The 27,855-nt window shown below is 40.4% G+C and overlaps 1 protein-coding gene across 2 annotated transcripts; it reads right to left on the bottom strand.

The window, feature by feature from the left end:
• Positions 1–1,623: 1,623 nt before the first annotated feature.
• LOC136879198 (cytochrome c oxidase assembly protein COX18, mitochondrial) lies at positions 1,624–27,077 on the bottom strand. 2 transcript variants are annotated; one of them, XM_067152991.2, is made up of 6 exons: positions 26,178–27,077; positions 25,927–26,064; positions 23,816–23,963; positions 23,591–23,715; positions 10,345–10,455; positions 1,624–2,064 (listed from the first exon to the last, which is right to left on the bottom strand). In XM_067152991.2, exons 1-6 carry the CDS (start codon positions 26,754–26,756, stop codon positions 1,870–1,872), a joined length of 1,296 nt encoding a protein of 431 aa, XP_067009092.2. In that variant the 5' UTR covers positions 26,757–27,077; the 3' UTR covers positions 1,624–1,869. The 2 variants fall into 2 exon arrangements, with proteins under 2 accessions (XP_067009092.2, XP_068085088.1); XM_068228987.1 differs by lacking the exon at positions 10,345–10,455.
• Positions 27,078–27,855: the final 778 nt, after the last annotated feature.

Genomic DNA, 27,855 nt, shown 5'->3' with positions numbered 1-27,855 from the left:
ACCTATCAGCCAGATTTTCTGTGAATCCCACAAGATGATGCAGATGTTGATTCCCATAGGGAACCTAAAATATTTGTCCTGAATGAGTAAATTTATAATACCAATATAATGGTCCGTTATTGGACATTATAAATTTTCCAGCTAACTCATTCTTGGTTGCCTGCGTTTCGCCCTCGTGTGCTAAGTTAGACTCGTCAGTTGGGACTTAGCACACCACCCAAGACGCAAGGCTAGTGCATACCGTGGAGGCCACTGCATAGGCTATTTGAAGCCACCAGCAGTGCCCATGCACTATGAGACATAGCTCTCATGATGGCTAGGCAGGCAGACATCTATTTTTGGAAATGAGACATAGCTCTCATAGTGCATTGGCACTGCTGGTGGCTTCAAATAGCCTATGCAGTGGCCTCCACGGTATGCATTAGCCTTGCGTCTTGGGTGGTGTGCTAAGTCCCAACTGACGAGCCTAACTTAGCACACGAGGGCGAAACGCAGGCAACCAAGAATGAGTTAGCTGGAAAATTTATAATGTCCAATAACGGACCATTATATTGGTATTATAATCCCACAAGAGTTTCTTAATGAGTGGAATGCTAATAAAAAGGAGTTGTCACATTGTAATAATAATACATCCTTATAACAAAGCTATCAATGTATTATTGCTGCATTTCTGCCTATTTTTTTGTGTGTACCACTGTAGAATGTGACGGCCCACAGGAAAGCTAGGTATGCATCATTGGTGATACATGAGCAATCTGCCTCTATTTCTCTTCACAACTACCTCAACAGACAGTCTAGTTCTCATTAGAAGCATTAAATCATCTGGTAATCATTAACAGATTATCTGCCTGGCAGGCTGATCACCACAGATTGAGTATGGGTATTTCAGACGCCTTGACAAAGAACACTGTAATGTGTTTGAAACATTGGCCAACTGTACAAAAGGTACAGACAACAACAACACAGCTCAACTCAGAAGAACTAAATGATTTAACAGACTGTGCAAGCTTCACACCTAAGATTATTACAGTTGGTAGTTCGGTGGATCAGTGGTAGTGTGTTAGCGTCTGGATCCCAAGATCGCAGGTTCAAACCTAGCAGATGTAGTCAGATTTTTGAAGAGCAGGAAAAAGTCTATTTGACACATGTCATACAATATCAGCATGTAAAAGATCTCTGGTGTTGAAACTGACATGCAGGTAGCCTAAACAGATTTCAAATCCAAATGCCTGCAAACAGTAGCCGAGGTCATAAGATATTTTTTATTATTAACAACACAGCTGGTAAGAGTGTAAGGATTTGTACACTTGTCAAATTTTCCTGCCACTAATAATGGTTTCAGGAATTATTTCTCGTCTTTGTATTTACTATATTATTGCTGCTCATGAGACTGACAATCACGCCCTACACTATGACTCCTCCTGGAACCATACTGCAAGTTGCTAAATCTGCTGAGAAGGTAGAGAAATACAGATCAGTGTGTAAGCATGTACCACCAGTGGTACATGCCATTGTGAATATGTTAATACAAAATACTGAGAAATGTAACACACACATTAATTTAGTCATTCTGATAAGATCAAGTCTTAATCTGTACAGGCAGTAATAAATTCTGACAAATCCTGTACTTAACTCATTTCATTTCAACATAGCTAATTGCTATTGGCACACACTTTTCAAATCAGTTGTTCTGAACAATAACATTCAGAAACAATGCAGTGATGTAAAATGGTAAACCATCATTCTACACTGTTAGAAGCTGTTCACTTCCAATTACCACATCCCATTAACAAGGAGGATGGAAGGAAGGAGGTACTACACACAGCACTTTTTATCGACAGAATCATCTACCTCACCTAATATAATATTCTATCTCTTTTCTTTACTCCACTCAAATAATCCTGCAGTCTTGTTCTTCAACTGTGAAGCAATATGTTGGTATGGTTTATCTTGTGTGCTTGGGGTTCGTGGAATGCCACATATCCTCTTGACTCTTGGTGACATAAGGAAAATATTCTGTATGAGGCCATATGCACTTGAAGTTGCCCAATAAAGATTCAAACACTGAAACAAACCAAAAACAAGATTTTAATTCTGAGTATGAAACAAGTGTTAATGTTTAGTTATTTGCTAATATAAGAGGCTACCATTTCATCCATTTCTTTTTGCTAGTTATAACTTCTTAGCAATCGCTGATATCCGTGAGGCAGTATGAAATAATTATGTTAAATAATTATGTTCCACTGCCTTAAGACATATACAGGATCTGACAAAAAGAAAGTATAATCACTTTAACAGATGGTATCTGCTAGTTGAATTATTACAATAAGTACGATGTTTTCACAATAGATGTGACTACTCACAAGACTGAAAGTTCAAGTGATGTTTGACGGATGATAGTGAAAGACGATGACAAAGCATGGTTGACCTTTGAGAAATGAAAGTGCATTTTAAACTGGTATATCAAGCATGAAAATGTTGCTGAGTTTCAACTTCTCTCTTTTTTTTTTTCGCAATTTGTTTCACGTCGCACCGACACAGATAGGTCTTATGGCGACGATGAGATAGGAAAGGCCTAGGAATGGGAAGGAAGCGGCCGTGGCCTTAATTAAGGTACAGCCCCAGCATTTGCCTGGTGTGAAAATGGGAAACCACGGAAAACCATCTTCAGGGCTGCCGACAGTGGGGTTCGAACCCACTATCTGCCGGATGCAAGCTCACAGCTGCGCGCTCCTAACCACATGACCAACTCGCCCAGTAGTTTCAACTTCAGCAGAGGCTTGAGTTTCATACAGAACCTCAGACAAGGGACAATTTCATGGCTTTGTGACATGTTCACCAGGCAAGTTGGCCATGTGGTCAGGGTCGCGCAGCTGTGAGCTTGCATCCGGGAGATAGTGGGTTTGAACCCAACTTTCGGCAGCCCTAAAGATGGTTTTCAGTGGTTTCCCCACTTTTACGCCAGGCAAATGCTGGGGCTGTACCTTAACTACGGCCACGGTCGCTTTCTTCCCACTCCTAGGCCTTTCCTGTCCAATCGTCGCCATAAGACCTATCTGTGTCAGTGCGATGAAAAGCAAATAGCAAAAATTAAAAAAAAAAAAAAATGTGACAAGTTTGATACACAAGGTACTATCTCTGATGAGAATAAGGGAAGGTCCAGAAAACAGCTACAATGGTTCTGGAAAGGTTTACAGCATCACCATAGAAGTAGTCTACACAATGAGAATGTGAAACAGTTACGCTTCCAAATCCCTCTTCTTCTGACGAAGGACATCCTCCACATACACTGCCATACGACCCCAGGATTCCTGGTGTCACAGCATCACAGAAATAATATTATCGGATGTCAGTTCTCCCAATTCAGTTTCCACACATCTTCTCTTTATTATACAATGGCCGCAGACAAAGAAGGTGTGAAGTACATCATCAATGTCGTCACAGTATATGCATGCTGCATCACTCGCTCCGCCCACTCTATGCAGGAATTTCTGAAAATATCCATGACCTGTTAGAAGCTGTGTGAGGTAATAGTTGACTTCACCATGAACCCTTTCAACCCAGGGTCACTGTCCCATCTGAGTTGCCATCGCTTCATCCGTTGACTGAAGGCACGTTTCTCGCATATTTCTTTCCCAGCTCTCCTTGGGTTTGCCAGATTTCTTGTCGTTCCAATGCAAGTAGATCTATTGGGGCTATTGCTGCCACCGTGAGGATTGCAAGTTCAGAAACCATGCGGTATGCACATGCAATACATGAAGCTGCTCTCAGCTGTACGGCAGCTATCCTTCTCCGATACCAAGCAAATCTCAAGGATTCAGCCCAGATTTCAGAGCCATACAGGAGCACTGACAGAATCGTCAATATGAGAAGGTGTTGTTTACTGGATTTCGGACCTTTCATACTTCCCATCAGTCTACTAAGTGCAGTCATGTATTTTACTGCCTTATCTGTCGCTCTCTGAACATGATTCCAGAATGTGAGCTTGGAGGCAAGTGGCACTCCAAGATATTTTATGTTCGTAGATGTTTGAATCACACTAACTCTCCAACAGTCATTGGCACAAGAGTCTCAATCCTTTTCCTCCGCAGAAGAACTATCTCCATTTTGTGTTCTGCTAGTGTTAGCTTGTGACACATCATCCATTCTCTTATGCGCCGCATCACCTGGTTCAGTTTGACTTGAGCCATCTCAACATTATGAGCCACTATATCATCAGCGTGGCCCATTTGTGCTCTTTCTGCTGTATTCACCACTTCCCACACTGTATCCATAGTAGAGTGCCCTCTCCGAAATCCATGCTGGCGAACAGATAAATTCCCTGCTAGCTGAACTACTGAGAGAATACTGGGCTGCAGAAGTTTCTCCAGGCCTTTTCTGGCTTTGTCCAACATACATAAAAGTCTATAACCACCAGGTTTTCCTTTGCTGATCAAAACTAATCAGGCCATTTTCCATCGGGGACTAAGAACACCCGCTTGCAGGCAGTGATTGTACATATTCAGCAACAGTTCTGGACAGAGTTCTGATATTATCTTCAGCACTTCTTCAGGTATACCATCTGGTCCTGGAGTTTTCTTATTTCTAAGAGAGCTAATAGCTCTATTCATCTCTTCTACTGTGAAGAGGGGTATATCATCCAGTTCTTTTTCATCGTCACAGTCAATCTTCTCTGGATGGTCGGGGAATAGTGTATCCACAATGTCTTTAATGGTTTGCAGATCCATGCTTGGGGTTGAAAATGTCCCGAGTTTCTTCATTACAATCTTGTAACCTCATCCCCTTGGATCATCTTCTACTTCCTTAGCCAATGCCCACCATTTATCAGCTTTACTCTTTCTAATTGCATTGCAGAGTTCCTTCTTTGCTGATTTGTACTCCACTGAGACTGATGTATTCTCTGGACTGCCTCTCATCCTCTGAGCCTGCGTCAAAGTCGCAGACAATTCCTTCTCAGTTCAGTAGTCTCTTCGGTCCACCAGTACGCTGGGTGCTTGCTAGTTCGAGGTCTCTTTCGGGACATTGCATGCTTGCTGGATTAGCTGCATGGTGAGTTCAACACATACGCCAGCTGCTTCTTTCCCTCTACAGCCAAAACATTTTTCTGTTATGTTCTCCATTCCATATTACATCGAGAAACTTTTCCTTATTGATACCGGCTATGTTCCACCATGCTGGGCTGTGCAAGATGTTTCTTAGTTCAGGAGCTTCCTGGAGCAGTTGAAAGATGTTATATTGGTGATCACTCCCTGTATAGTTCTTGATCACTTGCCATTCAGTAATCTTAGGCGCAATATCCTTTGACGAGAAGGTTACATCCGGTATTGTTCCCTGACATCCTGGCCGTCGAAATGTTCGCACATTTCCAATGTTGTTGACCACCAAACCCATTCTGACTGCCATCTCCATTATACGTCGTCCTCTGGAGTCTGTTTGTGTCATGCCCCCCGACGCTTGAGAATTAAAATCACCAATGACCACTAGTCTGGTTTCCATTCCGCGTAATGCATCAAGTTTCATCTGAAAGTTGGGAACAAATTCATTTGGCATAAAATAACAGCTTACAATAGTGATTCCCCCAATCTGAACCTAAACAAAACCATCTTCACATTCATGCTCTGTTACTGAAAATTTTCCTAGATCTGGTAACCAAATTGCAGCTGTTCCAAGATTATCCACAAACCACCCTGGATGGTCGCTCTCTCGATATGGTTCGCTAATAATAATGATGTCCGCTTCCATCTCTTAAATCAGCTGTGTCATAAGGTTGTTAGCTGTTTGACTCCTGTGCATGTTTGCTTGAAGGATTCACATCATTTGCTGTGATTTTTTGCCTTTTCAAGAACTTCATGAAATATTGTGCATGCACCCAATCCAGGAACATGATTTCGTTTAGCTTCATTGACACCCTTGTCTGTATAAAGCACGCATCGTGGATTATTCCTTTTGCAGTCTGCTGCCTTATGACCAGATTCTCCACACTTAAAATAGAGCTTACTTCTGTCAGGGCCTGTGCAGTTTCTTGCCAGGTGTCCATTTGATAGGCATCGAAAGCAGCAAGGTAACATGGTTCTAGCATGTACTCTGCAGTATAGCCATCCTATCTTAATTCTTCCTGCTTCCAGTAGTTTATATGCATCCTCATCTTTAGTTTCGAAGATGGCAAGTTTCTGTCCCCAGCTGTTTGGTTTTGTGACCGATGTTTTCAGCTCTCCATGGGGATTACCGGAATCTCATCTTACAGCTTCCTCCACCTCTGCAGCAGTAGTGTCTCTATCCATGTCTCGAATCTCCAGTGTAGTTCAGGGGATTAAAGCCTTTACATCGCCATCTTGTCCGAGGGCATCTCTCGGAGATTTACTGAATATCTCCCTGTTTTCAATCTGTGTTGTTCTTTTGAATTCAAGAAGAACAGCCCCATCTCTTGTTTTGCGGATAGATCAGATGCCTGCTCCACTGTCTTCCGGCTTCACCCTATTCCTGATATCCTTCAAAACATCAGCGAAAGTCTTACCATTCATTGGTTTGATGATTACAGCTTCTGAACGATTCCTTGATTTAAAATAATGTCGTTTTCCACTCTTGCTAACAGCTGTACCTTCAAGATCGTTTCCAGCCCAATTCGTTGGAATATCTTCGTGCTTCCTGTCCTCACTCTTCCTCTTTGTTTTCTTGGATAGAAACTTTTCCCATTTTCCTTGGTCTTCCTCCATGTTATTTGGCACTGGTGATGTCCTGGACAATTCCTTGTTCTCCGTGGCAGTTGATCTCTACTTTAGTTCTTCTGTAGATTTCTTCCATACATCCTACATGTTGCTCCAGTCTCTAAAGCTTCTTCCAACTTCATGAGGCCATTTTTTAATTTCCATTTTTAGATTCTTAAGAGGAACAGCCATGATGCTCTTCAACATCAATCTTGCAGTCTCAAGATGCACCTCTTCTTCATACTGATTCTCTGTTATCTGCCGACTGATATCAATCAGATTTAAGTCAATACTCCTACCATATCTACCATTGTGGATGCTTTCCCTTGATACTCCAGGGAGCTCCACTTTATAATAATAATAGAGCCCATTCTCACTATGAGACAGCTAATGGAAAAGCAAAGGGAGTATGGGAATGATATGGTGATGACATTCATTGACATTGAAAAGGCATATGATAGTGTCCCCAGGACTAAAGTTTGGGAAAATCTGGTGCAAAAAGGAATTGGATAGGGATTAATAAAAATGATCATAGCAATGTACAAGAAATGATGTAGTTGCGTGCAAACACAAGTTGGTTCAAAATCACTAGTGGGATTAGACAGGGAAGTGTTCCAGCGCCAATCCTGTTTACAATAGTAATGGATGACATCATGAGAACAGCAAAAGCACCATACGGAGGAAGAGAAATGAACATGGTTTTTTTTTTTTGCAGATGATATTGTGATTTGGGGAGAAGAGGACATTAAGGTTCAAGAACAGTTGGATGTAGTGAATGGGAAGACTGAAGAATGTGGATTGAAAATAAGTGTGCTTGCTTGATGCTTGATGTATGAAGGGGTCCAAAAACCAGGTCTATGGCCCCTCAGTATGGTACAAGTCGCGAGAAGTAGAACCATGATATTTCTCGAGCTGCGGTACTAATCAAAGGTAGCGTAAACTCACGGTGTGCCAAGCAGTAAGGTACTACTCACAAGTATTGTACGTCGTAAAGGTTACGCAGACCTATGGTGTTTCCCACACAATGGCGCCACTCATAGCCAACGCAAACCGATGAGGTTCCTCACCTAGGTGTATTAAGCACGGGCGCCGGCATTCCCGTGGTGTTCCTCACATAGTGGGTACTAATCACTGGCAACGCAGACCCACGGTGTCGCTCATGTAGTGGTACAACTCACAGGCTACGCCCAGACGCGTGGTGTCGCTCACACGGGTACAACTCACAGGCAACGCCCAGACCTGTGGTGTTGCACACACGGGCACGACTCACGGGTACTGGAAACCCACACTGAACCCCCCTCGAGTGCTACGAATCACAAAAATATGGAGTACCTAACAGAGTGGTACTAATCGCAAGTAAAAGCGACCGATGGTGTTCCGCGCGTGATGGCACGAATCAAAAGCAGTTTCATGGTTCTAATCCAAGCATCCCTTGGTTGCCCCTTTTAGTCGCCTCTCACGACAGGCAGGTAGCAGGTTTGTGGGAAAATAAGTTTTTTTTTGCTAGTTGCTTTACGTCGCACCGACACAGATAGGTCTTATGGCGACGATGGGATAGGGAAGGGCTAGGAGTGGGAAGGAAGCGGCCGTGGCCTTAATTAAGGTACAGCCCCAGCATTTGCCTGGTGTGAAAATGGGAAACCACGGAAAACCATTTTCAGGGCTGCCGACAGTGGGATTCGAACCTACTATCCCCCGAATACTGGATACTGGCCGCACTTAAACGACTGCAGCTATCGAGCTCGGTGGGGGAAAATAAGTGTAGAAAAGAGTAAAACACTTGTTATGACTGGAGGGGAGAAAGAAGGAAAGGGTCAGATTAGACCTGCAGACAAGCCCTTGGAAGTAGTGGAGATGTTCAAATACCTGGGGAGTGAATTAATGGGAAATGCTCAATTGGATGCTGAAATTAGTAAGAGGATTCAAGCTGGAAGATGTTTCTATCATACTGTAAGAAACATGTTATGGGACAAAGATGTGCCTATGGAAACAAAGGAAACTATGTACAAGATGTATTACATACCAATAACAACGAATGACAAAGGACGAGAGTCGAATACAGGCAGCCAAAATGAAGTTCTTGAGGAGTATGATACAGAAGACTAGAAGAGGTAAAATAAGGAATGAGAAAATCCAGGTAGAAATTGGAGTGGGAAAAATGAATGATAGAGTAGAGCCGACGGTCAGGGCACATCAAGTGAATGACTGATGAAAGAATGCCAAAAAAAAAGGTGATGGAAATGCAAATGCAAGAAAGGAGAGGCCGTGGACGACCAAGATTGAGACAGAAGGACACAATTCAATGCAGTATTAGAGAAAGAAAGCTGGACTGGGACACAGTGTTGGAGGAGGAGTGGTGGAAAGACCGAAGAATGTGGAGAGGAGCCATGTTTGCCCCTACCTGGCTACAACTGGATAAAGGGAAATGATGATGATGATGATAAGTAATAATAATAATAATAATAATAATAATAATAATAATAATAATAATAATAATGCCTCAGCTACCATGTGAAGACCATTTTTCATTTGAAACCATCTAGGCTGCCTGCATGTCAATTTAAATGTTCCATTTTACTCATCCGGATGGCAAAGTAAACCAAATCTCTGTTGGGCAATCTGTGGCCGAGTTTTAATTAATATTTTTGGGTAAACAGCAAATGTGTTACCAGAGATCTTTTACATGTCCACATCAAACCAGGCAGAGTATCAAATGAACATTTTTCACCCATCAGAAAATATGACTACCTCTGCTGGGTTTAAACCCATTATCTCAGGATCTGGAGGTTGACACATTACCACTGATCCACAAAGGGAGTAAAAGGTGAACCGCTTAATGAATTCGTAAACTCAAAGGCGATAATAGCAGGTCTCAAAACTTCTATAAGAAAAGTTTGTTCAGGGTGAAATCTGCTGAACGAGTTACTTTTAGTTATTTTTTTACTTGTCTGAGCCGGGCTGAGTGGCTCAGATGGTTAAGGCGCTGGCCTTCTAACCCCAACTTGGCAGGTTCGATCCTGGCTCAGTCTGGTGGTATTTGAAGGTGTTCAAATACGACAGCCCCGTGTCGGTAGATTTACTGGCACGTTAAAGAACTCCTGCGGGACTAAATTCCGGCACCTCGGCGTCTCCGAAGACCTTAAAAAGTAGTTAGTGGGACGTAAAGCAAATATTATTATTATTATTATTATTATTATTATTATTATTACTTCTCTGATGCTGTCTAGAGGTACAATTCATTATTTTCAATAATTTGACATTTCCATGTAGAAGACTTTTGCACCTGCATCGGCAAGTCAAGTGAATTTAAGGAAATAAACATGCATGCATTATTTGAAAATGTTACTATTTTTCTTTTTAAATGGAGATGAAGGATATATAACTACCAATAAGCCTTAGATACACATTATCTTCAAAATGCTGAATTCTACTTCTGGATCCTTTGTCCAGTCTCAGATGACTCTTGAACAGAAGGAAGATTTTTCTGACAGTTCTATGTTTTGAGGTGAAATATATTATGAAAAACAAAAACAAAAAAAAAACACTCATGTACTGAAGGAGCAAAGAGAATCAGAGGAGCATGTGGGTGTGGTGTGTAGGAAAACAAACAAAAACCACAGAAGACAAAGTGTGTACTTACTGATGGAACACTAGCTGCAATGGGTATCATTCCAATGCTGATAACTCGAAAGAAGTTTGTAACAAACTTCTGGACTTTGCCAGGTTCCTTCAGTTTAGACAATGTTTGTATCTATGGAAGAAAATAAGAAAGAAACTTTTTTTTATAAATGTAAAACATATCTTATATACTACCTGATCGAAAGTATCCGTTGAACACCCCTATGTAATGCAAATTGAACCCTAGATATCATGAGAGGTGCGCCTGCCAGTATAAAAGGAGGCAGGGAGTCGTGTCAATAGAGAAGCATAAACACCAGAATGGGTCGGTCAGGAGAGCTCAGTGACTCTGAATGTGGACTAGTCATTGGATGTCACCTGAGCAACAAATCCATTAGGTACAGTTCAACCCTTCTAAAGTTGCCCAAGTTGACTATTGGTGACGAGATTGTGAAGTGGAAACATGAAGGAACAATCCCAGCTAAACCAAGACCAAGCAGACCTCATTTAAAGAGCAGACAGGGACCACAGAGTATTGCAGAGGGTGACTATAAAATCGTAAGAGCTGCTGCTCATAAGCCAAACATTTCTGTAGTCAGTGCTAAGCGTCGATTGGGGTGGTGTCAAGAGCAATGCCACTTGACAGTGGATGGCTGGAAACGAGTGATATGGAGTGATGAATCACGCTGCACGCTGTGGCAATCCGATGGAAAGGTTTGAATTTGGCAGAGATCCAGAGATCTGCAATCATGTGTAGTGCCAACAGTGAAATGCAGAGGAGGTGGTGTTATGATATGGGGATGTTTTACGTGGTTAGGGTGTATTCCCCTTATTGCGCTTAAGAAACTCTGAATGCGGAAGGACGTGATCTAATTTTAAACCATTGTGTACTGTTTACAGTAGAGGACCAGTTCGGAGACGATGAATATGTGTATAAGCATGACAATGCACCTTGTCATAAAGCTGCACCTGCGAGGCAAATGTCTGTAGACAATAACATTCCTGAAATGGACTGGTCTGCCCAGAGTCCCGACCCGAACCCACAGAGCATTGGGATGAGTTAGAACATCAAATTCACTCCAAACCCCAGCGTACAACATCACTATTTTCTCTAGTTTGGGCTCTTGAAGAAAAATGGGCTGCTATTCCTCCAGACATTCAGACACCTCACTGAGTGTGTCCCCAGCAGAGTTAAAGCTGTCATAAAGGCAAAGGATGAATCCACCCCATATTGAAAATGAAAACCTACAACCTGTTTTCCAGTCATTGACCGGGTCAGGGATGTAATGAATGAAGCAGATATAGGCTATTAGTACGATGGCCACCCCATATTAATGTCCAATAATAAGTTTAAGTACAATTTCAGACAGGTGTCCACATACTTCTGATCAGGAGTGTATCTGTGTGTGTAGCAGGAGAACATTCTGATTGCAGAAGTCTATGGGCATAAACATTACACTCTACATTCAACATCCAAGATGGTACTAAAATGTGCAAAGGCCTACTAATTTCAAGAAAACCTTCCCTACAAACTGCTTAAATTTGGCTACAAGTCATCTAAATATGAAAGGCAACTGTTCTGTCACAATAATTTACAGTTTCTGTCAATCTAAGAAACACTGACAGGAAAATATCCAAATATACAGTATGCCCAGGCTAGAAAGTATATTAAACCGAAGTTTGTAAGGTGAGCCATTCAAAGAAATAAGAAAGAAAACATGACATTATCTGAACAGTTGTGACAACATATGCTAGTGGTTTAACTTCGTACTAACAAGTCAAAGATTTTCAGTGACACAAGGATGGAAAGGGCTAGGATTGAGAAGGTACCACTAGTCCTGGCCTTAATTAACACTCAAAGTCATGTGAGGCACTGGTAACACCCCATTTGTACTTACTAATCATTGTTAGCTAGTCTGCTGTAACCTTCAGTGCCTTTCAGAGAAATATTGAACTAGCAGCATGTGTTGTACTTTAAATACATTACTGTTGCCAATAAGGAGCTTTCTTAAAGTCCAGAGTGTTGCCACTAACACAAGTATTAGTACATTCTTGATTTCACTACTTGGTTCTTGAAAGTAACAATTTCTTTCTCTGATGAGTGATTTGATCCCTTGAACACAGCATACATGATTGATGGGGAAAGATGTTGAAAATGTTATCTCTCATACTTATTTTTTATAGTATGTGAAAATATTGTCCTTTTTTTTTCATTTTATTTGGTACTTTTGTTCCACAAAGTAGAAAATCGGAACTTTTTTTTTTTTTGCAAGAAACAGGCATTCTGGCCAGGCTTTTCCTGCTATGGAATGGAGTAGACTGTACAGCCAGTGACTCCACACAGGTGGCAGAAAATAACATGATCCGCTACAAAAGACTAATGGGAAGACTGTGTACTTAAGAGTGTGGAGAGAGAGCAGAATAATGGGTCAACTAACACAGACGGCACTGATCTCCCTAATATCAACGTTATTCAGTATTTGGGATTGACCAAGTGAATTCGCCGTGTGGTTAGGGATACGCAGCTGTGAGCTTGCATGCAGGAGATAGTGCGCTTGAACCCCACTGTTGGCAGCCCTGTTTTCCATGGTTTTCCATTTTGACACTAGGCAAATGCAGGGGCTGTACCTTAATTAAGACCATAGCCCTTTCCTCTCCCATCATCGCCATAAGAACTATCTCTGCCGTTGCGACATTAAACAAATTGTATTTGGGATCGGTCATTTGTTCGAACTGCACTACACTTCCAGAGGCAGGGAACATAGTCAACATAGCCTGGATGAATTGGCGCCATGTCATAGGAGTTCCCTTTGACCAGAACATGCCAGTATACATAAAATCGAAGATTTACAGAACGATTGTACATCCAGTGGCATTGTAAGTGTTGGAATGTTAACCTGCTATAAAGAAACATGAACAAAACCTACATGTTATGGAAATGAGGATGCTTAGATGGCCAATGGGATATACTAAGTTGGATCACATCAGAAATCAGGATGTGAGGACGACATTTGATGTAGCTCCAATATCCAAGAAAATGTGAGAGACTTGTCTGAGGTGGTTTGGTCATGCAGAACACTAGAATTGAACTCTGAGAACTGTGAACCACAAGGATGGCTAGAAAAATGAAGACTCGATGCTCTGAAGGAGAGCTTGTTCTTGGTTGGCATAACTCCAAACAATGCCAAGGATTGGGCAATGTGGAGAGCAAAGGGTAAAGCAGCAGACCCAACAATAAAGCAAGATAAACACTAAGGAGAAGACGACTCAAGATGTACACCATTGTACCACATTTGGACAAGCATTTGAAAGAAAGTGCTGGTGGTTTGAGAAAGCACCATTTCTATTGTGAATTAACCCCTATGCTGCCAAATAAAATTTGGAGCTTTACTGTGAAAATGCTCAATTAAGCAATGAAAAGTGAATATTTAATTTTACATCAAACAACATTTAAATAAGTGTAACAAACTACCTAAAAGTAATATTTTGAGAATAATATTGACATTCTGCATAAGTACACCGTAAAAAAGAGGAAAAACGACAATTAATAGTAATTGACTCTTCTTGTTCACAGAATTACTCTAGAAAACTAGGAAGTACTAATGTAACATAAATATCAGACATCAAGGAAAATACAATGAATATATACTGCAAAAAGACAATACCAATTATACAGAAATATACAATAATTATAGAGTACAATTAATGTACTCTGAAAATATGGAACTAAGCAATGAAAAGTGAATCAAATAAGACAAATAATGTGATTTGCTTATCAAATGAATATTAGAAATCATAGAAAATTAATATTTTTAGAATATTCACATTGCATGATTACATTGTAAAAAAACAAATTGTGGAAAAATATATTTTGTGAAAAAATTACTGAAACTGTTGTTCATGTTCATAGAAATACCCTACAACACTAAAAGTAATATGGTAACATACGTATGTGACACTATGGAAGGAAACACTGTGTATATACTGCAATAAGCAATAGAAATTATACAAAAATTATAGACCGATAAAATTCCTAACATTTGAATTTCACAGGGTCTTTATTTATGCTTGGCAAGGACCTTCTCACTCGACCTTGGCCGCCGATGACAGGCCACTGGCGCGAGCGATTTCCGGCACTTTTTGCAGTTGCTAGGAGCTGAGCCAGTAGGGTGCTCAATGAAGCTACTGCGTACTGTATGTCGTATTGTATAGTGTTTTATAGTGATGTAATGTATGTGTAATATTTGTTACGTGAACGTGTATATCTGCACAATACATACATTAAGTGCAGAAAATCGTACGCTAGGACAAGACAAAAGTTTCGAGCGAAATTTCCAGGGAGACCCATTCCTATCAATCGGACAATAAAACAACTGGCCAAGAGATTCAAACATACAGGTTCAGTAAACAATAAAAGTAGACGTAAAGGTCAATCTCCTTACTGAAGCGTGTTTGGTACGAGGATCATAAGTAAAAATCTGTGGCCACATCTTACCCTAGATTTAATGGCATGTGAGTTTTATTTGTGGGGAATGTTAAAAAATGTAGTTTATGGGAACAACCCTCACACACTAAACTTAAAGACAATATATGCGCTGCAATTCCATCCATCAGTGCTGAAGAACTTGGTAGAGTAACCGAAAACTTCATTACGAGATGCCGATTATGTTTGGCAGTGCATGGGGAACATTTTCAGCATAAACTGTAAACATGGTGAGTAAAATGCACGATAATGATTTTGAGCACCGTATTCTGCCGTACATATGCATGCGCGGCAGCCGCAACTGTACCGTCACTGGCGGCCAAGGTCTAGCGAGAAAGTCCTTGCCAAGCATAAATAAAGACCCTGTACAGTACTTTCTACTAACTCCTGAATTAGTTGGTCTGTTCTGTTCACCAACATAAATATTTACACACTATATAAATACACTGCAAAAACTTAACGTGAATAATTGTAAGTTCTTTTCTTGTAAATCGATGGCAGTTATTTATTTGAACTTCTTTCCACGCACCAGACAACGAACCTACGACTATCCGTAGCCTCACCAAACTCACTGTCAGTCTCACTACTGCCGTTATCACTATCACCGATTTCCAACTCTGATCCACTATTCACGTCACACAGAAAATCGTCATCATCTTCCTCCGTGTCAATGTCTGACATACTTTCGGAAAGCCAATTAGAAAGGTCGTCCTCGGGTTTCCTTTTCTTTGGCTGCGCACTCATTATGTCCTGAAGTCACCTTTCACAGTGTAAATTATGATTTTAAAACTTATGTGTGATTAAAATACACCCACTTCCACACACAAACGATGCGACGTGCGAACAATACACTAGCGGGCGGGAAGATCGGCGTGACCTGGCGAGACTTGCGCTATTTAAAACCGACCTTCTTTGGTCCGCCACTAGGCAGCAGCATAAACCAGTGCAAACGCTATTTTCTCTCCTTTTCCACTCAAGTTGAACATGGCATCACGTGGTAATAACATTCTGAAGCCATGGACTAAAGTCGAATATGACCACCGAGCCACAGAGTCTCACTTGATGGTACCTGGCATGCTAAAACTCTCGTAACCTTTTTCAACATTTTCAAAATTGCTTTTTACGAAAATTTTTGAGAGTTGCCCGCTACTACTTTGCCAGTATGATTTTGTGATGTAATACTACCAATCTACAAAGTTTGAACAAAGTCGGTGATGCGGGCATCGTGACTTTCCCTTGTCAGTCTCAGCTTTTTCTTTCGCAATGTTGTAGTGAACTATCGATATACAGGAGATCGATGTGTGTGTTGTAAGATCAGAGAGAAGATGATTGTTGTTTATGCTTTGGATGTAATGGCGACTGTCAATAAAGAGGTTGTTTATTTCATATAAATCGCTAATTATACAGTACATTGGCGCAGTTGGTAAAATCCATTGGTTAAATCCGTAAACTAAACCTTCAGAAGATATTAAAATGGAAAGAAGCAGCACTAGCCCTATACCAATTTTCGATGTAAATGGAGATGTCACCAGCCTTGCTTCTAGATGGAAAAAATGGAAACGTTCGGTCGAACTGTATATTGCCGCAAAAGGAATAACAGATTCTGCTAGAAAACAGGCAATTTACCTACATTCGGGTGGAGAAGGCTTGCAAGACATATTTTATTCCATCCCTGAACACAACACTGTTCCTACAGGTAAAGCTGTGCTTGAATATACTTTAGAATTGTTAGATAAACATTTTTTACCGAAAAGCAATCCGCTATTTGAGCGGCATATTATGAAGTCTATGAAACAGGATGTTAGTGAAACATCTGACGCCTTTATATCTAGGTTGCGTCAACAAGTTGTCAAATGTGATTTTAAAGATACCACAACAAAAAAAGAATTAGAGGACATGTTTATATGTGACCAGTTCGTAGAGGGTTGTAAATCAGCTGAAGTCAGAAAGAGAATATTGGAAAAATCCTCTGTCACAATAGACGAATGGTTGACATTGGACGGGCTCACGAAATGATAAACATACAGACATCACATTTTAGTAAGGACGACGGTTCTGAGCAAGAGGTGTATAGTATGTCGAATAGGAAGAAATATGGGATTTCACAAAGAACTATTTCCAATAGTGGCAAAAACTTTTTTTTTTTTTTTTTTGCTAGTTGCTTTACGTCGCACCGACACAGATAGGTCTTATGGCGACGATGGGACAGGAAAGGGCTAGGAGTGGGAAGGAAGCGGCCGTGGCCTTAATTAAGGTACAGCCCCAGCATTTGCCTGGTGTGAAAATGGGAAACCACGGAAAACCATTTTCAGGGCTGCCGACAGTGGGGTTCGAACCTACTATCTCCCGAATACTGGATACTGGCCGCACTTAAGCGACTGCAGCTATCCAGCTCGGTAGTGGCAAAAACACTGGTGCTCCGCCGAAAACTAGTTATAATAGTTATCAAAATAGAGGAGAAAGGAAATGTTATTGCTGCGGGGAAACAAATCACTTAGCAAGTGACCCCCAGTGCCCTGCAAGAAACAAAGTTTGCCAGGCTTGTAATTTAACGGGGCACTATCGGAAGTGTTGTAGAACAAAAAGGATATATACGTTAGAATCGGGGGAGTCAAATGTTGATGACGAAATTTCTTACGTGGGCAACGTCAAATATGAAGTCGGCCCTGGATGTAGTAGTGATTTAGACTACACCTTTCTTACAAATGACGAAAAAAAAACAGGAGACAACGGGGAAGACCACTTGCTTATTGTCAGGGGTACCCTTCGTTTTTATTATTGACTCAGGATCTACTTGCGATGTTATTGACCAAGGAACTTGGAAGGAATTTGAAAGGAAGCAGGTAACCGATAAAGTAAAATTACTAAATAGTTCGAAAAGACTTTTCACTTATGGTAGAACCGATCCGTTGGATATTTTAGGAGAGTTCGAGGCGGACATAACGCATTCCAATAGAAAAATTAGTACCACTGTTGTAGTTATTAAAGGTAGGGGACCACCTATTTTGGGACGTTCCTCGGCTACAAAACTAGGAATATTACAAATTTCTGAGCACGTTAACCAGACGGTGGTTTGTGACACATCGAGGGTGGGCAAAATAAAGAATTTTCAGCTTAAATTACCAATCGATCCAAAAGTCCTACCAGTTATTCAACCTCTGCGGAGGGTGCCATTGGCATTAAAACAAAAAATAGCAGAACGTATCCTTGAGCTGGAGCAAAATGACATAATTGAAAAGGTTGAAGGACCGTCAAGATGGGTTTCCCCTCTTGTACCAATTCCAAAAGGTGACAGCGTTAGATTGTGTGTCGATATGCGAATGGCAAATAAAGCTGTACTAAAGGCTAGTCATCCATTACCAACCATGGAAGACCTACACCCTGAAATTAGTGAAAGCAAATACTTTTCAAAGTTGGACGTTAGGTCAGCTTTTCACCATGTGGAGCTGCATCCAGACTCACGGGAGATTACCACATTTAGCACACATTTAGGCTTATATAGGTTCAAGCGGCTAATGTTCGGTTTGAATCGGGCAGCTCCTGAGTTCCAAAAGATAATGGAGCATCTGATAAGGAACAAGATTCCTAAAGGAGTTTACGTATTTATTGATGACATTCTGGTGTATGGGGAAACTAAAGAAATACATGATTCAAGATTAAAAAAGGTTCTTGAAGTTTTTCGCGAGCACGGTATTGAACTGAATGAGGAAAAGTGTGAATATGGTAAAACTTCAATTAAGTTCTTGGGTCACATAATATCAGCTAATGGCATTAGGCCTACCGAAGACAGAGTGGCGGCTCTGAAGAATTGCAGAAGACCACAAAATGTGTCTGAGCTGAGAGGTTTTCTAGGCCTACTGAACTATGTAAGTAGATTTATTCCGAACATATCAACCATTACAGAACCACTGCGACAGCTTACACATAAATCTGCACAGTTTGTATGGAAACAAGTACACCAAGAAGCTTTTAATAAAATAAAAAAAGTACTTACATCTAGTTCAGTTTTAGGATATTTCAACCCCAAGGTCGAAACGATAGTGATGGCAGATGCTGGCCCAAAAGGACTTGGTGCGGTGCTGATACAACGGAACAATGAAGGGATCCCACGCACAATTTGCTACGTTAGTCGCAGCCTGTCGGATGTCGAACAACGGTACTCTCAGACGGAGAAAGAAGCACTTGGGATTGTCTGGGCGTGTGAGCGTCTAAGGATTTTCCTGACGGGTAAGCAGTTTTGCCTGTATACGGACCATAAACCACTAGAGGTAATTTTTGGGCCTAGATCAAAACCCTGCGCGAGAATTGAACGTTGGCTTCTGAGACTCCAATCTTTTGACTTCCAGGTTAAGTATGTAAAGGGGAAAAATAACATAGCAGATCGTTTATCACGGTTAAGTGAGAATTCAATCGGTGAAGCCGAGAAGAACAATTATCTGATGCACTTGGCTACGTATTTGGCACCAGTTGCATTATCTTTGGAAGAAATAGAGGAAGCTTCAAAAATTGATCCCACTCTAAAAAAGGTCCGGTCACATTTACTAACAGGGTGTTGGGATCGTAATGACGTTGACCTCCTTCCATTTCGGGCGATGATGTCACAATTATGCGTCATGGACAATATATTACTGAAAGAAACTAAGTTGGTAATTCCGAAAAGTTTACAAACTAGGGTCCTTAGTTTGGCACATGAGGGTCATCCGGAAATTTTGGAAATGAAAAACAGACTCAGATCTAAAGTATAGTGGCCTGGAATGTACAAAGCAGCGGAACGGACAGTGAGAACATGTCTGGGTTGTCAGATTACCAGTAAACCCGAAAAAATATCTCCGACAGTAATTCCTAAAAAGCCTTGGGAACGAATAGCTGCTGATATTTTGGGTCCTTTCCCTAATGGGGTACAACTATTGATCGTGATAGATTATTTTAGCCGTTTCATGGAAGTAACAAGACTAAGTAGTACTGACTCTAAATGCATAATAAAGGCCCTAGATGGTATTTTTGCAAGATACGGGTATCCTGAGGTTCTCTCAACAGATAACGGCACGAACTTCGTCAGCGCAGAGACGGAAAATTACCTGCAACAGTGTGGAATTCATCACCACAGAGTTACCCCGTTACACCCACAAGCAAATGGCACAGTGGAAAGACTGAAACCAGGGATAACTCAACGACTACAGATTGCCAATGCCATGAAATTAGATTGGGAGTTAGAGCTAAACAAGTACCTACTGATGTACCGGAACCATGAGCACCAGACTACAGGGGTTAGTCCGGCAGAGTTATTTTTTAACAGAAAATTGAGGGACAAAATTCCCGGTCTGGCCCCATACAAGACAGAAAAAATATTAGAGGAGGTGGTGGACCGAGACCTTATTCAAAAGTTTAAAAAGGGGGAATATGCGGACATTAGACGTGGGGCCAGAGAAAATAAATTATCACAGGGCGACAAGGTTTTGATGCGTAACCCCAAAGTAAACAAATTTTCAACTACATTTGGACCCACACCCTTGAAAGTCGTCAAGAAGAATGGCAACGCTGTGACAGTAGAGACTTCGGATGGTAGACAAATAACTCGCAACTCTACCTTCTTCCGGCCTTTTCATGAGCTGTTGTCTGAGGACGAGTCAGAGAGTGTGAAAGAGCAACCAGAGGAACCAGAAGAAAAATATCAACCAGAGAAGAAAGAAGAAGAAGGAAGTCAAGAATCAGGACCGAGACGAAGTCAACGGGAGAGGAAACCCCCAGGATTTTTGTCAGACTACGATTTAAAGTAAAAAAAAAAAAAAAAGAAAAAGGGAGTGATGTAGTGTACTATCGATGTACAGGAGATCGATGTGTGTGTTGTAAGATCAGAGAGAAGATGATTGTTGTTTATGCTTTGGATGTAATGGCGACAGTCAATAAAGAGGTTGTTTATTTCGTATAAATCGCTAATTATACAGTAACCGGGCGAGTTGGCCGTGCGCGTAGAGGCGCGCGGCTGTGAGCTTGCATCCGGGAGATAGTAGGTTCGAATCCCACTATCGGCAGCCCTGAAGATGGTTTTCCGTGGTTTCCCATTTTCACACCAGGCAAATGCTGGGGCTGTACCTTAATTAAGGCCACGGCCGCTTCCTTCCAACTCCTAGGCCTTTCCTATCCCATCGTCGCCATAAGACCTATCTGTGTCGGTGCGACGTAAAGCCCCTAGCAAAAAAAAAAATTATACAGTACAAATTTGCATTTTGTTTTAAATATAACTGTATTGCAAATCAAAAATACATTGATAATTTGAGGGCAAAAATGTTTTACAAGTCACAAAATTTAGCAACAACTGTCTCTTTATAGTTGTAAAATAATGGACTGTATAGGATCAGTGGTATCTGTCTTAATTAATAGTTCATTCAGATCTTTCATTAGCAAATGAATGAAAGGACTTAGAGATTCAGGCCTTGCAAGCTGTTTTTAATTGCTTGCTTGTTCAAACCAACACATAAAAATTTATGTTAACACTAGGATGAAAAAGGCAGGTAGTGGCCAGAAATCATTCTCAGGGGTACTGATGGTGAGATTCAAACCCATCATCTTCCAAATATTATGGTTAGCAATGTCATCAGACAAGATTCCACTCATCCTCGAGCCCAGAAAAAAAGATGCCTTCTACAGTTTGGCCTACAGAGCCCTCAATATTCCTCCTTCAAAAAGAAAATACAAAAAAGAACTGAACACTATATACACCACAGCTCATGACAATGGTTATAATATTAGATTTGTTACTAAATAATTATATAATAAACTGGCTGCTACTACGACACTCTTAAGAACAACAAAAGAATTTAGCTACATTCTCCTTAAATAATATTAATCTTTATCAAGTTACCAATTTATTTAAAAAACACATCAACATAGCTTTTAGAACCAACCATACTAATTCCAGTCTATTTTTTAACATCAATGTAATTAACAATTCCAATCGATTTTTTAAATCAGGTGTACCGGTATATAAACTGAAATGTGTCCAATGTGACAAAAGATATATAGGCCAAATGCAAAGGAGTTATTTAGTGAGTAATCAATGTAATGCCTATAAATATAAGGTAATAGATTTTCCTCATTTAGCCTGCATATGACTGATCAAAGTCATTTCTTCACATCGATAGAAGAAGACCTTAAAATCTTACAATTTGCAAACAGAAGTAATTTACTTAAAATATTTGAAAATATTTACACTGACATCGATAAAAAAAAAAAACAATGCTAACTTCAATCTCAATGATATATTAAAAATACTCAATATCCTTTTTAACGAGATTTTTCAATCATAATTTCAAACCAAATTTACATACGACATAAGCTTCCCTTCCTCTACTTTCTCACATTCCCTATCTCCCACTCCTTACCCTCACCTCCTTCCCCAACCCTATTGCTCTTCTCTCTCTCTCTTTCTCTCTCCCTCCTTCTCCTCACCCTCCCTCCTTCCCTGCATCTCCTTCCACAGAAACATATGCTCAGCTGTGTTATGATAATGTACCTGCTTCTGTCAGTGCTGTGCTAAGCATTTGATGACAAGTTCCACTTCAACAATCCACGAGGACTAAAACTGACAATATACTGTATTGTGCATGGCTGAAGATGACCCATAATTGGGTCCCATTGTATAAATGATCTGACATCATATTAAATGGTAATGAATAGGTGGACCTTAATTTTAATTTCTTATTAATGTGAATGCCGGCCCTGTGGTGTAGGGGTAGTGTGCCTGCCTCTTACCCGGAGGCCCCGGGTTCGATTCCCGGCCAGGTCAGGGATTTTTACCTGGATCTAAGGGCTGGTTCGAGGTCCACTCAGCCTACGTGACTACAATTTAGGAGCTATCTAACGGTGAGATGGCGGCCCCGGTCTAGAAAGCCAAGAATAACAGCTGAGAGGATATGTCATGCTGACCACATGACACCTCATAATCTGCAGGCCTTCGGGCTGAGCAGCAGTCGCTTGGTAGGCCATGGCCCTTTGGGGCTGTTACGCCATGGACGATTTTTTTGGTTAATGTGAATGTTTGTCAATACGGATCATGATGAAGTTTATATTGTACGATACTCACGTCTGCCAGAGTTTTTGATCTGTCACTCCAACTGTTCTCGAGTTGTGAAGTGTTACTTAGGGGTATAATTCTCATAATGCCTCTACATGTAACATGGTAGAGAAAAGGGTATTTTTGTACGATACACATTCTACACTGTGAAATCCAGGCATTCCCGTGCTGTTGCTGCGCTGTGTAACGGGAGGTGATGAGACAACGGGAGGCAGATAAGCTGGGCGTGCCTGCCACTGAACCGATGAGAGAAACTCGCTGTATCTTATTCAATTGTGAAGATTTAGTGGCTGATGATGGCTCAAAGGAGCTGAAACATGTACCAGTAACCATGTAAAATAATCTAAAGAAGTAATTAAATTACAGAGGTATTGAATACGTGGATATACAGATACTTCTTTTGATCATTATAGTCAATACAGAACTTGAAAATGAATTTCATCACTTGTAATCTCACTGGATTAGCTTTGCAACACTATGATTCAATTTCACTTAGCATAGGCTACTACCAATCTGGGAGAATATATGTCCCCAATACTTGAAACAATCCACCTGTTTCAGTTTAGTATTCCTGAACATGATATTCAATTCTCTTAGGTTTCTTCCCAGCAAACATCACCTTGGTGCTAGAAACGCTAATTTTCATATCATACTCGCAGCACCCCTTTTCAAGCTATGACATTAATATTAGGATCTATGAACTTAACATACCTCTATAATAGCCAAGTTAGTGAGACCTAGAATTACAGGCAGTATCCATGAAGCATCAGGAGTGATGAGATTAGGAATCCACAGGAATTTACTAACACTCAGCTCCAAACAGGTGAGTTGTGCAGCTGCAAGATATTAAGAACAAAAAAGTAGATAAATGCAATGATTAAATGAATAAAAACAAATTACAATTCTTAGTTTACAGTCGGAATGTTAACAACATACCTGTATCTTGGTGAGGTAGCATATAAACCAGGTTTCGAAGAGCAAATGACAGACATATCCACATAGGCAACTGTACAAGGAGTAATATACTGGCTTTTGCTGGGTGACAGTTTTCTCGTACTACAAGTTTGCTCCACTGTTTCCTCAGCTAAAAAAGATCACTCCAGTGATTTCATCATCATAAAATGTATACTCAATAAATAATTTAGTTCATGAGATAATTAACAGAATAACTGCACAAAACAGACTGTTATGCTGGATCTTCATTTTATGGATTTGGGATATCACTGGTCATCAGTTTTGAATATGAGTATATGAATGGCTCAACAACCTGTGCCACTGTGGAATTCATATAAGTATTATTAATCCAAAAATTAGAATGAGATTAGGAGTCTCAGAATAAAAATTTAGGTTTTATCCCTGTGTTTTCCTAGAACACATTCAGAAAATTTTGGCACAAGAACACACAATAGCCACTGTAAGAATTAGGATTTTAAAGGATTTGAACCTAAGATACAGGTGTATTGTGGAGTAGATTTAATATCTGCTTAGCTATGAAGCATCATGGAAGTCATTGATGGTCTAGTGAACAAGATGTTGCTATTATAAATACAAAGCAAATAATGCACCCAAGACCAGCTGTACAGAAGCTGACCTGCAAAAAGGCATTTTTTAAAACAAGAAGATGGAAGGTAAATCTATACCAATGACGGGAATGCTTAAAATCATGAGTCTAACCATTGGCACCTAGTTCTCGCACTGCTTCACTTACCCTCCATGGCCAAGTCCATTATTCTCCCAAATAATCCCAATTTGTCTCCCCCGTGACCCCACTACCAAAGCCAGTTTATACACACAGCTTTATCCATCAAGAAGGGACAAAGTGGATCTTTGCCTAGTTGGACCATCTGTAGCCAAGTAGTTAAGAGAGAAGGAACAAGAAATACTTCCTTGGAATACTAAGGAAATAGCCAATGTGAAATTTGCACCTCCTACCCGTGTAACGTTGAGCACAATCGTTCTACTTTCATTCGTACATCACCTTTCTAGAGCAGAAAGGTACTTTTCGAGTCTGAGAAGAATGAAGTAGTACCCGATGTCAACAATGACTTTTAAGAACCTAAACTATCTTACAATCCTGAACATTGACGGTAAGGAGCCCAACTCTTTGAACATATTGTTGTTGCGGGAACAAAACCCTTCTATGTGATAATATTTTTGGAGATATACTGACCCACAGCACATACATTATGAAGAGCGAGAATGCCCTGACAATATTCACACAATATTGCACCTTAGATGACAGAACCTTACTGGCCAAAGTTCTAAGCTAAAATATTTCACATAGGAGGTTTTGTCCCAGCAGTGACGAGATATTCTATAGTTAATGACTTAATTTCTAGGGCAACTCCACTGTTAAATTGTAAACTGAATTTTATCTCCAAAGCAAATGACATAGGCCTAATCTTGCAGTGGTGCATTGCATAATAGGTAGAATTAGGAAATAGCCCCTCAACCTGCACCACTAGGATGCACTGCAGCAGAAGACAAAGCATGGAGGATGATGCTCTGTTGGCAGGATTCCAATTGTTTGGGCTAATTCCTAATTTTACTTTCTAACAAAGCTGAAATAAATGGAAAAGGCTGTATTCATTGTCTGTTCATTTCTTTGGGTGTTTCTTAACAATATTACAGGAACAAAGGCACTCTCCACTTGAGACTGGAAAAACCAAATATAAATAGGCTAAGTGGATAGGATCAGAATTACCATTCCATAGAAACATTCTTAACGCAAAAAACATTAAATTTTATCTTGTGCTAATCAGATTTCCAGACATATACCTTTACTCATATTGCCAGCAAATTCCTTAGTCTGATCCTCAATTACTGGAACTATATTAACTCATTTATAAAATTATTTATTTCATGAAATGGGACTATACTAAGTCTATGAAAAGTACTAAATGAAGGATCAAACATGCACACCGCATTTGTGTCAGTCCTACACAAGATTTGAAATAAGCTTCATGCATAGATCGGATCTGGTTTATTGTTATTCTTTCAAAGATCCGAGTCCAATTAACTATTAAGCTAAAGTACAATAACCATACTGAACGGTTGTAAGTAATCCTTGCTTCCTTTGGTGTCCAATTAAATTTCTTTATAGCAATAGCTGTTTCCTTTTTTAATTCCTGTACAATTGCTGACATTTCCACAGTTAAATTTTCCACTTTGGCCAAAATATAGTACTGAAAAAGAAAAAATTACAAGATTACAAATATGCCACCACTTCAAAAATCCACACAATACTGTATTATACTAATATCAGTTAATGGCCGATGTCAAATTAGAGGTAGGCTACCTGATATATAGCTAATGGGAGTGTGACAACTGTACGAAGAACTACTGTAGAAACTATTATGGTCGCCCACCAGGGCAAGCCTGATATGTCATGGAAGTGTAGCAATAATTCTTGAGTCTTCAGAACTGGAGCACTTTCTGAAAATAATTTGTACACCCCTTCCGCTTGTATGGGGGTACCAATGGCAGGTTCATATGAAAAACACCTAGCCTGACAGAAACTGATGTTTCTCCTATCAAATCCAAGCAATAAAGGCTTAGTAGCAACATTCTGCGACAATAAGTGCAACACAGAGCGATTGCACTTCTTTCTGTCATAAACTTGTTCAGATGAGCAAGCAATCATTTGTGACGAAGCTTCACTACTATATTTACAAAACGTCCAATGCCTTCGAGGAACTAGTTTCATTTCCAAGTTAGAAATATTAATAATGGGCGATTTTGTCCCCAACCGAAACCCTAACCTAAATTTATTGTAATCCAAATTATACACTCGTCTATAAACCGACTGAAAATCATTTATAAAACCACTAGGAGAAACCATTTCACTACACCGTCTCAATAAGTGATACTGAGACATTTCCAATTCACTTATTCATATCATACCATAACCTATAACCATTGATCTATAACAAACTATGAAAACAGCACGCCCACACCTCGGATTCAGATTGCCAACACTACCGTAGGGAAAGCTCCAACAAGTAGTACGAGAGTCGTCCAATTACTGAACTGGAGAAGTGTTGTTTCACATCTTCTATTTAAGAATGTTTGTTAAGTTTCCAAATCGCGCTAGAAATATTGTCGCGGAGAGAAATGTTCTGTTCTGTTCTGTTCGTGAAGTTATTTCACCCAGAAACAATACTGTATTATATTTGTGGAGAGAAATGAATAAAGGTCTATCCAATGTCAACATAACGGTAGACAATGTTATCAAGTTGGTGACACCTGGTGACACCCTTCTTTTTTTTTTTTTTTTTTTTTTTTCTCAGACCATATGTGGCAGCGCGGGGCTATTCAAAGTGAAAACCGAGCGAGTCTGGAGTCTGGATCGACAAGAGCGTGTCCGAGCCGAGTGAGTCGAAACAAACTTGTTTGTTGTAAGCACCGCCGTCTCGATCCTCCTATACTGCCTGCTCTATGCGAGCTTTTTTGCGACTACGCTGCGACAAAATTTCTCCGCTAGATGGCAGACATAGACGCACAATGGTCTAAACTTTTTCTAATGACGGCAGCCTACAAAACACTATGCAGTATGGTCATATGTTCACTGAAGCTCGTAAAATACATCAGTAATATTAAATATCGGCAATATTACCTGCACGAAGTCGCAGTTGGCCTCTTCATGCACAATTTAAAGATTTTCCTGGACGAAGGCTTGGAGTGGTACCGTACTTTTTGTGTTCTTGCCAACGCAATATCAAATAATAGAGGTCTTACGAACTTGGTTAGGATAATATCACTAACATTTTGCTGATGTTCTTTGACCTTACACTGTAACAAAACACATTCTGAAAGATTTTTAATATTTGTTTTACGTCGCACCGATACAGATGGGTCTTATGGCGATGATGGGATAGTAAAGGCGTAGGAATGGGAAGGAAGCGGCCGTGGCCTTAATTAAGGTACAGCCCAGAATTCGCCTGGTGTGAAAATGGGAAACCACGGAAAACTAACTT

The sequence above is a fragment of the Anabrus simplex genome, chromosome 8 (assembly GCF_040414725.1).
Source record: "Anabrus simplex isolate iqAnaSimp1 chromosome 8, ASM4041472v1, whole genome shotgun sequence".
Lineage (NCBI taxonomy): Eukaryota > Metazoa > Arthropoda > Insecta > Orthoptera > Tettigoniidae > Anabrus > Anabrus simplex.
The sequence above is the reverse complement of the archived record's forward strand: the minus strand, read 5'-3'. Positions and strand labels throughout refer to the sequence as shown.

Bases quoted from the DNA above. Each gene is read 5' to 3' on its own strand.
- LOC136879198 (XM_067152991.2), bottom strand. From the start codon at position 26,756: ATGTCTCAGTATCACTTATTGAGACGGTGTAGTGAAATGGTTTCTCCT. The intron at 26,065-26,177 runs GTAGCCTACCTC...TTTCTTTTTCAG, and splicing joins TCCCATTAGCTATATATCAG to TACTATATTTTGGCCAAAGT. The intron at 2,065-10,344 runs GTAAGTACACAC...GGTTTGTTTCAG, and splicing joins TTGCAGCTAGTGTTCCATCA to TGTTTGAATCTTTATTGGGC.